Raw genomic sequence first — 16,039 nt, forward strand, 5'->3', positions numbered from 1 at the left:
AGAACAAACAATCCTAAAATTTGTATAGGACCCTGAATAGCCAAAACAATTCTGAAAAAGAAAAACAAAACTAGAGGCATCACAATTCCAGACTTCAATTTAAACTACAAAGCTGTAGTCATCAAGACAGTATGGTATTGGCTCAAAAACAGACACACAGATCAATGGAATGGAATAGAAAACCGAGAAATGGACCCACCACTACACAGTAGGAATCTTTGACAAAGCAGGAAAGAATAGCCAATGGGAAAAAAGAGTCTCTTCAACAAATGGTGTTGGGAAAACTGGACGGCCACAAACAGAAGAATGAAACTGGACCATTTTCTTACACCATATACAAAAATAAATTCAAAATGGATGAAAGACCTAAATATGAGATAGGAAACCATCAAAATCCTGGAGAACACAGGTAGAAACCTCATTGACCTCACCCAGAGCAAATTCTTCTTAGACGTGTCTCTGGAGGCAAGGCAAGCAAACATGAACTATTGGGACCTCATTAAGATAAAAATTCTCTGCATGGCAAAGGAAACAATCAACAAAATAAAAAGGCAGTTATGGAATGGGAGAAGGTATGCAAACGACATACCTGACAAAGGGTTAGTATCCAAAAATCTGTAAAGAAGTTATCAAACTCAACACCCAAAATACAAATAATCCAGGAAAAAAATGGGCAAAAGAAAGAAGACATTGAGGTGGCTAACAGACCCATGAAAAGATGTTCGATATCACTCATAATCAGGAAAATACAAATCAAAACCCCAATGAGATACCTCACACATCTCAGAATGGCTAAGATTAACAACACAAGAGACAACAGGTGTTGGCCAGGATGCGGAGAAAGGGGAACCCTCTTGCACTGTGGGTGGGAATGCAAACCTATACAGTCACTCTGGAGAACAGTATGGAGGTTCCTCAGAGTTAAAAATAGAACTATCCTCTATTCAGCAAATGCCCTTTAGGTATTTACCCAAAGGATACAAAAATACAGATGTGAAAAGGTACATGCACCACGATGTTTATAGCAACATTATCAACAACAACCAAACTATTGAGAGAGCCCAAATGTTCATCGACTGGTGACTAGATAAAGATATATGGTATATTACTCAGCGATCAAAAAGAAAATGAAATATTGCCATGTGCAAGACGTGTATGGAACTAGAGTGTATTATGCTAAGTGAAATAAGTCAGCCAGAGAAAGGCAAATACCATATGATCTCACCACATGTGGAATTTAAGAAAGAAAACAGAACATATGAACATATGGGTAGGGGTCAAAGAAAATAAGAACAGTGGGAAACAAGCCATAAGAGACTCTTAACAATAGAGAATAAACTGAGGGTTGGTGGAGGGAGATGAGGGAGATAGGCTAGATAGGGGTATTAAAAGAGGGCACTTGTGATGAGCAGTGAGTGTTATATGTAAGTGATGAATCACCAAATTCTACTCCAGAAACCAATATTGCACTATATGTTAACTAAAATTTAAAAACATAAAAAGTTAATATATGCTAAAAAATAAATTTAAAAAATTTTTTAAAATAATAAAATTAACAGTATAGCAGACGCTGCTGACACCCTACTCATATCTTCTGCCCTATCTTCAGTGTTGCTGGCCCCATTTCCAATTTGCAGCACTTCCATTTCTTTGCTTTAGGGATTTCTCTGGTGCTGGAAGCCATTTTTCCACTTGTGCGGTGGCCTGCAAGAACTAGGAAATACTCCATTCCCCAACTCCAAGGACCAGCCTACAACCAACGAATGAAGGGATCTACATATAAATAATCCAGCTACCTTGCCCCTTCCTCATCCCTCTGATGAGATAATTCACAGTCTCCCAGTGTTTTCCAGCAGTGCTAAACTCCAGGTGCCCATGATGGTTAACTGCTAGTGAATGATCCCTTAATCAGCTGCTATCCCTTCCCAGGTTCACTCGCTCACCACTAGGTGAGCAGGTGTTCTGAGGACATGCTTCTATGCAAATTCAAAGACAAACAATAAACTGTGAGAGAGGCAAGTCCACAAAAACCACACATCACATATTTTACTCTTTTCAACCTACCTGAAATGTTGAATAAACAGGAGAGAAAGGCTTAGGTATTAGTTTAAGTATTAGGAAGGAAGTGCTAGTGTGACTGCAAGATGCTGGGCAGAGTGTACAGTATGAGTTAGTCTCCTGAGAGGCAGATGCCAAGACAACATCAGCTATAGAAGAGACTTACTGAAGGAAACACCTGCAAAGGATAAAAGGGTCAAGGAGAGCTTGCAGTGCAGGTCTGAAAACTATGAAAGGAGGACAAGAAGGAAAGATAGGGTAGGAAGAGTTTCAGACTACAGAGTAGCCCATTAGTGGTATGGTCCCGATATAAAAAAATGATGGATCCTGAAGGATGGTAGGTGGGGCTTTCAATCAACTGTGTTCCTTGCAACTGAAGATATAAGTGCACATTTCCACAGATGCACTGCAGGGAATGATGACGTAAAGTGACATTATCTCAGCAACTTGAAAAATGTGTCTAGAGAAAAACTTCCTCTCCTCCAAGACTGTTCGTTACCAATACATACTATGGTTTTGCATGTTTATACACTTCTTATAATGTATCAAACTGTACATATCCTTTGGCAAACTGGCTTACTTCTTCATTATCATATAAACAACAATTTTCATATGTTCATATAAAATTAGGTTACATCCCAAAGACTTTTCTCTTATAAACAATGCTACCAATGAATATTCATGTACATATATTCTTCTAAGTCTCATTCATTTGATGGACCTGAGGCCAAACTGTGAATGTTAAGTTATATGGATCTTGATTTTTAAGCAATAAGGAACCATCAAAAGTGTTTCAGTAAGTGAGTGACAAGGTCATAATTTTTATTAAGATATATCTAATAAAAAGACATACGCTAAGAAATCAATTATGAAGCAATTGAAACAACACAGAGAATTAGTGAAAGGGCCCAACTTAGGGCAGAAATTGTAGGGATGTTATAGTTTAGAGGCCAAATCTCCATGACATGGTAATGGCATAGACTCAGGCAATGAAAAAGGAAAGTTATTAACTACGACCAAAACACACAAAGAAGATGAGCTTAGGTTAAAAAGAAAAGAAAGATATGGTTTGGGACCCTTTTGACTTACAGTAACTTTAGGACATTCATGCAAAGATGTCAGTAGGCAGCAGGAAATCCACATGGAGTTCAGGATAGTAACCAGTTTATAGGAAGATTTAACAGTTATCAGCATTTGGAAGAGAATGATGCTTGAGAAGAAAATAAAATTGAATCCCATGTGAGAAAAAGAATGGAAGAAAAGGAGACGGGGGGCATGTGGGTGGCTCAGTTGGCTGAACGTCTGGAGCTTGATTTTGGCTCAGGTCATGATCCCAGGGTGTGGGATCAAGCCCCACGTTGGGCTCCATGCTGTGTGGAGCCTGCTTAAGATTCTCTCTCTCTCCCTCTGCCCCTTTCCTCCATTGCTTACTCTTTCTCTCTCTCATAAATAAGTACATAAATAAACAAACAAACAAACAAATAAGAAAAGGAACAGGAATTAAGGTCATAGAGAATATCACTGTATTTAGACCACAAATCCAGAAGGATTTTTGTTATATTGTAGGAATGCTTCTCAATATCTACTTGGAGAAATCCATTTTTGAGTCAATGGATTCAATTCATTCATTTCCAATGACAATGCAGTATGTTATGCTTTAATGTACAAGTTTATTAAGAAACACAGCATACTTCATGATGACTTACATGGAAGAAGTCTTGAATTTTTTACATACAAAGCAAGCCAAAGTCTTCCCTTTTCTATGACCATATCTTTCAAAGTTCTGACCATTTGCATGCTTCTTCCAATATAAGAAAGCAATCAATGTAGATTTGGAGGCATTCAACCAACACCTGAAGACTTCTATGGCAAGCTTTCAATCACAGCTGCCTTACTACATGAGTAACTTGTTCGTAGTTACATTATCTTTTCTAACAATTTCCTTGTCTGAAAATTGGGCATAGCCACATCTACTTCACAAGTGTTTTAAGGCTCAAATAGAAAATGTACTGCTATAAACTGAATATTGAAACCTAATCATATATTGAAACCTAATACCTAATGTAATGGTATTTGGTGCCTTTGGATCGGCCCTCATGAATGGGCCTTTAAAAAGGCCCCAGAGAGTCTTTCTCTCTCTCACCATGTGAGAAGTCAGCCTTCAACAAACTAGGAAGTGGGCCCTCAACAGACATCCTATCTGCCAGCACCTAAATCATGGAACTTTCCAGCCTCCAAAACTGGGAGAAATAAATTTCTGTTGATTCAGCCACCCAGCCTATGGTATTTTTGTTACAGCAGCTCAAACAGGCTGATACATGTACATAAAGAAACTAGTAAAATATAAGGTTCAGTGTATGTTCAATATATGTGATCTGTTCCTCTCTGTTCTGTCTTTGAGGAAGAAACTACTGACTGCCATTTTGCTTGTTTTATATTTTAATTCTGAAATAAATAAATCCAATAAAGAAGAAAATAAATTTCTCCAATAATTCTACTACCCAGAGATATGTTGTTTACCTTTTGAAGAACTATTGGATGCTTAACATTTACTTCTTATAACTACATATTTTATTATTCAAGAGCTTCCCTGAAAAACCTGTGTCATACTGTAATTTGTAATTTTAACAAGGTATGAAATGAACTGCAAGCACCACAAAACCTGAGTGCAAGAGTTTCTCAGGTAGTGAACACAACCAATCACCCAGCATCTCGATCAATGCGGCAGTAGTCTTTCTAAAAGTCGTGGTTATTTACAGCAGACTTCAAGGGATAAACATATCCTCAGTTCACAGAGTATTTCTCCCAAAAAAAGCCAACAAAAAAATTAAAAATACTAATAAACGGTTATTTCCTAATAAAAAAATTCAAGTTTCTGATAAGAGTAAAATACCAGATTTTTATTTTGGTGATGGCAATAATCTATAATAAAATTTATGAATCCATCATATTAAATGCTTTATTATCCTATCAATACAGAACCTGCTCATCAAATATCAGATAAAACTCTAAAATTATAAAAACAGGTAGCCTATGATATGAAGCTATGAACAAAAATCCCATCTTTCTGAACAGAATTGAGGTGCTTTAAAAAGCCAGGCACATGAGGTAACAGATATTTCAGTGACTGAAACCACTACCACAATAAGTAAATATTAGGAAAAAACTTTATGGAGTATGTTTTTAGTATAATGTGACATAAGATCATGCTATCACAGAAGGCCTTCTTTCACACTGTAGAAGTTAATAGAAGTAAAGGGTTACTAGTCCGGTCTGTAAACTGAAAGGTTAACAAAAAATTTTAGGTCATGGCACAACACTTCCTGGTCTGGTTAGATATGATTTATCCCAAGGGGAGTTTGGTGGCAGTCTCGGGACTCTCAATGATCCTTTGTGATCCCTTAGTTAAGATTTTACTGTATATACAGGTTGGTATTTTGCTTTATCATTTAGCATTTTCTCCACAAACATTTTTACCACACCAACAATAAAAGTTCTAAAAAACAAAAATTTTAATAGTAGAGAAATACTTTAAAGTAAAGATATGTTATAGTTTTTTTTTTTAATTTTTTTATTGTGGTGAAATGTACACAGCAAAAAATTTACCATATTAACCATTTTTAGATGTACACCTCGGTGGCATTAAATGCATTCATGATGTTTATAAATGCGCCACTAACCATCTAGAACCTTTCATCATCATCCCAATCAGAAACTATTCACATTTAAACAATAACTCCCCTTACTCCTCAGCCCCTGGTAACCTCTATTCTACTTTCTGTTTCTATGAATTTGCTTATTCAAGGTACTGCTTATATGTTGAATTACACAGCACTTGTCCTTTTGTGTCTGGCTTATTTTATCTACAATAATGTTTTCAAAGTTCATCCATACTGTACTTGTATCAGAATTTCATTCCAGGGTGCCTGGGTGGGCTCAGTAGGTTAAGCATCTGACTCTTGATTTTGGCTCAGGTCATTATCTCACAGTTCATGAGATCAAGCCCCAAGCTGGGTTCTGCACTGACAATGGGAAGCCTGCTTAGGATTCTCTCTCTCCCTCTTTCTCTGCCCCTCCCCCGCTCTCATGGCCTCTCTCTCTCTCAAAATAAATAAATAAACATTTAACATTTTAGAAAAAGGAATGAAATTCTTTTTTATATTTTAGAGAGAGAGTGCACAAGCAAGGGAGAGGGGCAGAGGGAGAGAGAAAAGAATCTTAAGCAGGCTCCACACTCAGCATGGAACCTGACAGGGGACTTGATCCCACAACCCTAGGATCATGATATGAGTTCAAATCAAAGAGTCAGACACTTAACCAACTGAGCCACCCAGGCACCCCAGAATTTCATTCTTTTTTAAGGCTGAATAATAATCCACTGTACATATATACAACATTTTGCTTATCCATTCTTGTTGATGGACATTTGGATTGTTTCCACCATCCAACCATTGTGAATAATGATACTATGAACATTGATGTACAAATATATTTGAGTCCCCACTTTCAGTTCTTCTGTGTATATATATTCAGAAGCAGAATTGCTGGATTATGTGGTAATTTCATGTTTAACTTTTTGAGAAACCATCAAGCTCTTCCACAGTGGCTGTACCATTTTACATTCCCACCAGCAATGAATAAGGGTTCCAATATCTCAATGTTGTTGTTTTTTTCCCATTTATGGATAACAGCCATCCTAATAGGTGTAAAGTGGTATCTCATCATGGTTTGGATTTGCAACTCCTTAGTGACTAATGATGATGAGCATCTTATCATGTACTGGACTGCATAAAAGATCAGAAAGGTGGCCAAGATGGAATAATAGCAAATGGATTTATCCTCCCACCTAAAACACCAAAAACAGTAACAACAAAATGAAAAAAACAAACAACAAGAGAGAGAGAGAGAGAAAGGAAGGCAGGTAGGAAGAAAGGAAATAATCCTGACAAAATATATGAAACAATGGTTTTCAAGCACTGAACATCAGACAAAAACACTAATGCCTGAAAGTCAGGAAATAAAAAATTGAGCTCTACAATTGCCCTAGCTTACTTTCTTGAGAGAATTTCCAAACCACACAACAGAAAAGAGGAACTGAGGTTGAGTCCAGTGGGTTCCCTGAGTTGAAGAGACAGAGCTGAGTGTCCAGGCAGACAAATGTAGCTAGAGTTCGTAGGACAGAGTAACAGAAAAACCAGAGCTACACAAAAAACTCCAGCAATCCACCTCAAGTATTCAGCTGAGTACTGATCAGTATGTGCATAAAAATAAAACTACTCTAGACCAGGGAAAGAACCATCTAGAGAACAGTTCCCAATGCCACACCAGTGTCAGGCCACGGCAGCTACTCCTGCCAGCCAGACCAGAAAAACCCATAATTAGGAGTATTACATAGAATGCTCAGGAGGGTAGTGACATAACACTCCCCAGACCCACCTAATAAATCATAAAGCAACACCCAAAAGGATGAAACTGTTTCCAAATAACGGCACCTGAGAACAAAGTTACAAAATATTTAAAGAAATTTTTTAAAATCCAGCAACGAACAACATAGAATTCACAATATTTGGTATCCACTGAAAAATGTCTAGGCATGCAAAGAAGGAGAAAAATACAATCCACAATAAAGAGAAATATTAATCAATTGAAATAGACACAAAAATAACACAAATGATAGTTATAGAAAAAGTCACTAAAACAACTATTATAAATACACTCTATATTTTCAAAACATAGAAAAGATATGATGAGGTTAAGACAAGATAATACAAAAAGATTCATATCAAACTTTAAGAGATGACAAATACACTGGATAGTATTAACAGAAAATTAGACACAGAGAGCAAAAAGATATTAAACTTTGAAGATATAGCAATAAAAGCCAGCATAAATTAAAAAGAGAGGGGGGAAAATGAATATAGCATCAATGATCCCATGATATAACATGGAGCAGCCTCATTAATATACATATAATTGTAGTCCAAAAGGAAAGGAAAAGGGAAGTCAGAAAAAAAATTAAGGCAAAAAAACTTTCTAAATGTTATGAAAACTTTAAATCCATACAAAGAAGAAAGTTAACATAGCTGACCTGAGGGTATACTCAGAAAGGCCTGCTTGCAATGTTGGTCCTTGTCTACCTCTGCTTACTTAGACACCAAGAGAGTTCCCAACCTCCCCTAAATGGTGAAAGTGTCTCCCTCTGCCTAAACCGTGCTAACAATATGGCTTAGTTTGAATACCTGTTTTCCTTCTTGAAATCTAAAATTTTGGTACATGCTTTTGGTACTAAAATTTTGGTACCAGCCCCCCAATAAAAACTCTGGGCACTGAGTCGCTAATGAGCTCCCCTGGCGGGCAATGCTTTACAGATGTTGTCAAAACTCATTGTTGAAGCAATTAAGCGTATCCTATGTGACTCCACTAGACTAGGATTCTTGAAAAATTGCAGATTTTGCTTTGTATCATTTCACTGTAATACATCATAGTCATGAGTATGACCATATACTAAGTTCTGAGTGTCCTCCTAGTGAATTACCAAACCTAGGGGTGGGCTTGGGGACCTCTGATTCCCCACATACCCAAAAAGCTTGATAAACTCCAAGCAGAAAACCACACATAGGCATATCACAATCATGCTGCTAAAAGAAGTGACAAAGAGAAAATCCTTAAAAATCAAGAATGAGAATAGCTTCACACTTCTTGACAGCAAATCTGGAACTAGAAGACAATGAAGCAATGTCTTCAAAATACTGAAGAAAAATGATTTCCAAACTACAATTCTACATAAATGGTTAGCCACTTATCAAAGTATGATAAATACATCTCTGGCATGCCATTTATCTTCCATAAATCCTTTCCTAAAAGATGTGCTTAATCAAACTGAGAATAAAAACCAAGAAAGAGGAAGACATGGAATCCAGGATAAAGTTGCTCTGCACAGAAGAGAAGTAAAGGGAATTACTGGAAAATGGTGAGGAGTGACCAAAGGGTGGCTACATCCACAAAGCAGTGGAACAAATTAGAGCAGCTAGGAGGCCGTGAGAATGAGTTCTCCAAGAAAACAAAACTGACAGAATGTCTGCTATGCCTAAAAACCTTAACAGGAGAGCCAAATGAGGACAAAAAGTTAGAGTTTTAATATCAATAAATAAAGCTAGGCAAACAAAAACCCAAAATAATTAACTCCAAGGAAAATGAAAAGTTTTGAAGGAAAAATAATCATAATTAATATTTGCCATGGCTATGAATATTACGTAATGCTGAATACTAATCTAAGCAAACCATGACACATGTGTCCTGGGAGAATGGAGGAATGGGAAAAGTGCAAAAGTGCAGGTGGAGGAGTGGGTGAGGAGAGTTACTGTGTTTATAAGTACATGACAAGCATGTTATTTAGAGACAAGGAAGTAAAGAATAAAAGAATCCCTAAGAATCAAAAGTGTCCTGGAAAAAAGAGTTAAAACTCAAACACTAAACGGCTATGATTGACAAATGTGACAAACAGAATGAAAAATTTTGAGACAACTGGTTCTTACCTTCAAGAGCTCAGAGAACCCCTCTTCACTAGTCGAAGAATGATTGCTTGAACAAGAAGCACAGTCTGATATTTCCACAACACTCTCACAGTCTTCAAATTCATTATACTCACTAGTATCTTCCCTGTCACTGTCAATCTCCCAGTCAATAAACTGTAGTTCATCTAAAAAATACAATTTTAAACAATTTAAAATCCTTAATATTTATTAATCCATTTTTTTAATTCTCAGTAGTTAAAAACATCCATATTGCTGAGTCATTTTTTAAAAATATATTACAAGACTGTGAAAACTATATTCCTACTCTTATCTCTAGCCATCCTGTTTCTCCTACTGCCCCTACTCCAATTCTCAGGTAACTACTTTCATTAGTTGTTTTTGTATCTTTCTAGAGTTCTCTAGCATATCCAAGCAAATAAAATATATTATTATTTTTTCCTCTTTTCCAATACACTTTGATTTCTTTTTACTTAACAGAGGTTTTCCCACATCAATTAACAGGCAACATCCTCATTCTTTTTAATAACATAGTATTCCATTACACAGTTAACCTACAGTTTATTTAATCAGTCTTCTACTAATAGACTTATTCAAGGATTTTCACCTAAAACTTTTTCTATATATTTCTCATCAATAAAGAAACAAGTAAATTTACTTTTTGGTTTACTTTATAAGCATTTTTATCTAGGTAGTACTTCTGCAAAATTTAATTTGGAAGTTAAATTATTTTCATATATTAAATAACCAAATTTAATCTGTATTTAAAGAAATAAAATTAGTTATTAAGGATAAATTAATCTCTGAGGTATCTCTGAGGAATATAACATAAACCTTTCCTACAGTACAAAACGCAAGTATTCCCCCTTACAGCTACTTCAGCAACTCAGAGGACAAGTAAGATATCTCAGCCCATTTCAGAGGTTTGACAGCAACAATCTTATTTCCACATAGAAGTCATATTAAAATAAAATAACTTACTAGCTTTAATAATTGAAGAAAATTCAAAATAAAAACAACAAGAACAACAAAGAAAAATTTCAGCTAAAGTTAAAAATATGGAATAAAGTAAACAAAAATGGAAGTCTTCTTTTATCTAACACTGTTGTTCCAGAAAATAGAAGTCCACTAGAGTAATTATAAAAGACTAGAGGTCAGACCAGTCTAAGAGAAGCAGGTGCATAATGGCAATTATTTCCCACATGTAACAACACATTTACTATGGAAGCCAGGCACTGGAATGCATAAGAAATTCTCCAGGTTGCTGAAGCATCACAGCAGAAAGCCACAGAAAGGCAGAGGAGGAACACAAGTGCCCTCAAAGCTACTGTACTTTTGTAGCATTTGTTCAATCATTCTTCATTTATTCAGTAGAATCAGTGCCTACTGAGGGGCTACTGTACCATTCTAGACACTCACAATACCAAAACAAGCAAACAAATAAATATAGGAGATAATACAGAACACTGTTCCTACCCTGAAAATGACAGACCACAACCAAAACTAATAAGACTTCATTGTTCACAATGTTTTTATGAAGCAGTCAAGACAATTAATGTTAGACTCAAATTTGCATTTTATAGATGAAGAAATTGAGTCTTCAAAAAGTTAAGAAGTTTTCTCCAAGTTATATAAAAGACAAACGGAGGGGGAAAGATTTTTTAAAGACGAAAATATTTTGACAATTTTAACTCAGAGCTCTTCCCTCTCAATCCCAATTCTGGCTTTAAGGCCCAGACAGTCTAATCCAATACAGCTGGAAGGAGGTCTGAATATATTGTTTTTAATTCATTCATTCATTCATTCATTCATTCATTCATTCATTCATTCATTTAGAGAGAGGCAGAGGGAGAAGGAGAGAAAGAATCCCAGACAGGATCCACGCTCAGCATAGCTCAATCTCACGACCATGAGATCGCTGAGCTGACACTTAACTGAGCCACCCAGATGCCCTAGGTATACTGTTTTAAAAGTTCACTTGGAAATTATGATAAGAAGCCAGGTTTGGTAAGCACCAGAACAGTGTTGAAGCATACAGCATTGAAGTTACACATCCCAACCAATAATATCAATTGGCATACTTGTTAAATATGTGACTCTGGGCAAGCCATTTGACTTCTCTGAGTCCCAATTTCCTTCTATAAAACAAGGGTACTCTGCTTACAGGATGTAGTTGATATAAAAGGAAATAATATACATATGCCCCAAGTGTCTGGGGTAAAATAAGAAACTGATAAATGGTAATTAAAGGTAAAATGAGGGAGGGAGGAGGAGAAGGAAAAGGAAGAGAAAGATAAGCCAGCATTTACACACATGATAAGATACACTCCAAGGGATCATTTATTTTTTACCCAACAGTCAACTTGCTTAACAGAAGTCAACAACTTGTGAACTTATTTAAAAAAAAAATTTTTTAATGTTTATTTATTTTTGAAAGAGAGAGAAAGAGAGAGCAAGAGACAGAGCATGAGCAGGGAAGGGGCAGAGAGAGAGGAAGACACAGAATCTGAAGCAGGCTTCAGGCTCTGATCTGTCAGCACAGAGCCAGACTCGGGGCTCAAACCCTCCCACTGCGAGATTATGACCTAAGCCAAAGTCGGATGCTTAACAGACTGAGCCACCCGGACACCCCATGTGAACTCATTTTAAAGTAGTTAACTCAAGGAGGAAGAGTTAAGATGGTGGAGGAGTAGTGGGACCCTATGCTTGTCTCCTCCCTTGAATAGAGATAAATATCAAATCATTCCAAACACCCAAAAAATTGATCTGAGAACTAAGGTAACAAACTATACATCTAGTGGTGGAAAAATCGCCACATCATGGAAGGTAGGAGCTACAGAGAGTTGATTTGGAGGAGGAAAGAACTGCAGATGCCATGAAAGGGAGGGAGCCATGATAATGGAGAAAGGAGCAAAAGAAAAAAGAAAGAGAGAGAAAGCAGCACCCAGGGGACTGCACAAGAAAAACTCTTCCCCAAAATCACTAACTGGGAAAAGGAGAGGGGCTGAATTCTGCAGAAGTTTTAGAAAGCCCCACCATTGCAGGGGTCATGCCTGGTGGGACTAGCAGTGCTCCTGTGGGGAAGGACGCAGAGCCTGGAGAGCAGGAAGTGTGGTCTGAGGATTCCCTGGGTCACAAGGGGAGAAACAGTTCCCTTTCTTGGGGTGCAGCTGGAAAGGTGGCACAGCCTCTCAAGGGATAAGAGAGCTAACAAGAGCCAACATGCCGCCCTGTACACTAGCATAGAACAGAGACATCTATTGAGGGCAGCAGACCTTGGTTGCCAGCTTCTTTGCTGTGCTTTACCATAAACTCCAAACCACTGTGTGGTTGTGCGACTGCTTTCCTGGGACAAACCTGCACCAGCCACAGCGTGCTAAGACCCTCCCCCAGAGGATCAGTGCCGGTCCATGCCACGTAGATCGGTAAAATCTGGAGATTTAAAAGCCAGCTGCATGCCTGAGATAAAACACAGGAGGTACTGGCAGGCACAGACAGATGCTTGGACACAGACAGGGTGAAGTCAGGGATCTGACAGACACCAGGGACATAAGAGAAGTGAGAACTTCCTGAAGAGTAGTATGCACGAACTCTCTGCTCTAGGGATAAGAAGGTGGGGTGACATCATTTCCTCTGCCCATCAGCACTGACCAACTTCAGTGAGCAAAACAGTGCCACTAAGTGGTGGCCAGAGCCACTTACACCAAGCCCCGCCCCCTGTGCCCTGCAGGGGCATCTCCACTAAGCAAATCTGCCTGAGAATCAGCCTAGCAGGCTGCTCCCCCGGAAGACCAGCACAAACCCCTCGCACACACCTAGTCTACTGATCATAGAGGCTGCAAAGCTTCAGCTCTAAGGGAGATAGGCTCTAGTTTCATTTAACAAGCAGACCAAAATACAGCTAGTTAAAACGTGCCATACAGTGGACAAGGTCCAAAAACCCCGCACTGCAGGCAAGGAGAAACTATGCAGGAGACTGACCTCAGGGAAGGTGCAGCCAAAATATAACAGCAAAGTGCACACGCAAACACTTCCTGTAGCACCAGGCCCAAGATAATATAGGACCTCTTCTTAATATAGCCATTACTCTCAGGAGCAGGAATAGAAAAGGCTTTCCAGACAGTCATACAAAAAAAAAATTAACCTAGACAAAATGACAAGATGGAGGAATTCACCCCAAAGGAAAGAACAGGAAGAAGTACTGGCAAGGGATTTAATCAAGATTGACATAAGTAAGATGCCTGAATTAGAATTTAAAACAACAATCATAAGGATACTAGCTGGGCTTGAATAAAGCATAGAAGATACTAGATAATCCCTTGCTACAGAGATAAAAGAACTAAAAACTAGTCAGGATGAAATAAAAAATGCTAGGGGCACCTATGTGATTCCTTTGGTTAAGCATCCGATTCTTGACTTCAGCTCAACTGAGTCATGATCTCAAGGTTGGTGGGTTCAAGCCCCATGCTGGGTTCTGCATTGACAGTGTGAAGCCTGCTTGAGATTCTCTCTCTCTTCCTCTTTCTCTGCCCCCCTCCTCTCGCTCTAAATAAATAAATAAACTTCAGAAAAAATTTATTGAAAGAAAATGCTAGAACTGAGACACAAAACTGACTGGATGCAATGACAATGAGGATGGGCGAAGCAGAAAAATGAATCAGTAATATACAAGATAAAATCATGGAAAATAATAAAGCTGAAAAGAAGAGGGAAAGTAGTGGATCATGAATGTACTCAGGGAAATCAATGGCTCCATAAAGAGTGATAACATTTGTATCATAGGAATTCCAGAAGAAGAAGAGAGACAAAAAGACGAAGAGGGTTTATCTGAGCAAATTACAGCTAAAAAGTTCCTTATCTGAGGAAGAACACAGACATCCAAATCCAAGAGGCACAGAGAATTCCCACTAAATTCAACAAAAGCCAGCCCACAACAAGACAGATCATAGTCAAGTTCACAAAATACATAGACAAGGAAAGAATCCTGAAGGCAGCAAGGGAAAATAAGTCCTTAAACTACAAGGGAAGACAAATCAGGTTCACAGCAGATCAAAGTACATCATGTAAGGGAAAAATATACAGCCAAGAATTCTTCATCCAGCAAGGTTGTCATTCAGAATAGGAGAAGAGACAGAAAATTTCTCAAACAAAAACTATGATCACTAAACCAGCCCGCAAGAAATTTTAAGGGGGACTTTATGAGTAAGAAAGACAGACCAAAACCAATAAACACTGGAAAGGACCAGAGAATATCACCAGAAACACCAATTTTATGGGTAACACAATGGCACTAAATTCATATCTATCAATAATCACTCTGTATGTAAACGGACTAAATGCTCCAATCAAAAGACATAGGTATCAGAATGGATAAACAAATTAAAAAATTAAAAAAAGACCCATCTAGATGCTGCCTACAAGAGACTCATTTTAGACCTAAAGACACCTGCAGATTGAAAGTGAGGGGATGGAGAAACATCTATTATGCTAATGGACATCAAAAGAAAGCTGGAGTAGCCATACCTATATTAGACAAACTACATTTTAAAACAAAGACTGTAACAAGAGATGGACACTATATCATATTAAGAGGTCTATCCTCCAAGATCAAGCAATTGTAAATATTTATGCCCCCAACTGGACAGCACCCAAATATATAAATTAACTAATGACAAATATAATTAGCTCAAAATACCTTTCTAGTCTTAAATAGTTTTGAAAACTACTATCTCTTTTAATAAAGGACATAAACAGTTTTTATTTCTTTTAATAGCAGCTTTAATGAGATGTAATTCACATACCATACTATCCACCCATAAAAAGCATAGTTTTTAATATAAATGAAATTATGTTCTGAGATGTGTAAAGACAAACCAAGAGTTACATAACAATGAATATCATTTAATATGATTGAATTAACAATATAAGAGCTGCCAGCTTATGTATAACCTTAAAATACCACTTCATCTGTTTATTACTAGAATGTCAATTGGTAGTTACCAAGATGACATACAAAGTGGTCAAAGGAATAAAATGACCTTCCACAGAGTTTGTCTGCATAAACTTAACCTTGACCAAGTACCTAACTCATATGAACTTCAAAGAGTTAAAAGTCAAAGTTTATTTTGAAAGCATTAAGACTTTTAAATACTCTGGATAAGCTATATTTTAAAAATTGTAAAACGACTGATTTTCCTAATTCTAAAAGTCTGTGGTTCTCAACTGGGGATGTCCTTCTGGGGATATCTTACAACATCTGGAGACATTCACAGCTGTCACAAATGGGACTGGGGGAACTACTGTCATCTAGCAAAAAAAAGGCTAGAGATGCTATTAAACACCCTACACTACACAGGAAAGTCCCTCTCCCCCCAACAAAGAATTTTTTGGCCCCAAATGGCATTAGTGCCAAGGTTGAGAAACTCTCCTTCAAATTGTCAAAAACATAA

The 16,039-nt window shown here is 37.5% G+C and overlaps 1 protein-coding gene across 1 annotated transcript in view; it reads right to left on the bottom strand.

The window, feature by feature from the left end:
* SPIDR (scaffold protein involved in DNA repair) overlaps positions 1–16,039 on the bottom strand; it is a 504,871-nt gene that overhangs the window by 453,218 nt on the left and 35,614 nt on the right. Inside the window, exon 5 of the mRNA XM_086694922.1 lies at positions 9,594–9,757. Coding sequence (XP_086551048.1) covers positions 9,594–9,757 — 164 coding nt within the window. The remainder of the gene's footprint in view (positions 1–9,593; positions 9,758–16,039) is intronic.

The sequence above is a fragment of the Puma concolor genome, chromosome F2 (assembly GCF_028749965.1).
Source record: "Puma concolor isolate L17-30 chromosome F2, mPumCon1.1.hap2, whole genome shotgun sequence".
Classification (NCBI taxonomy): Eukaryota; Metazoa; Chordata; class Mammalia; order Carnivora; family Felidae; genus Puma; species Puma concolor.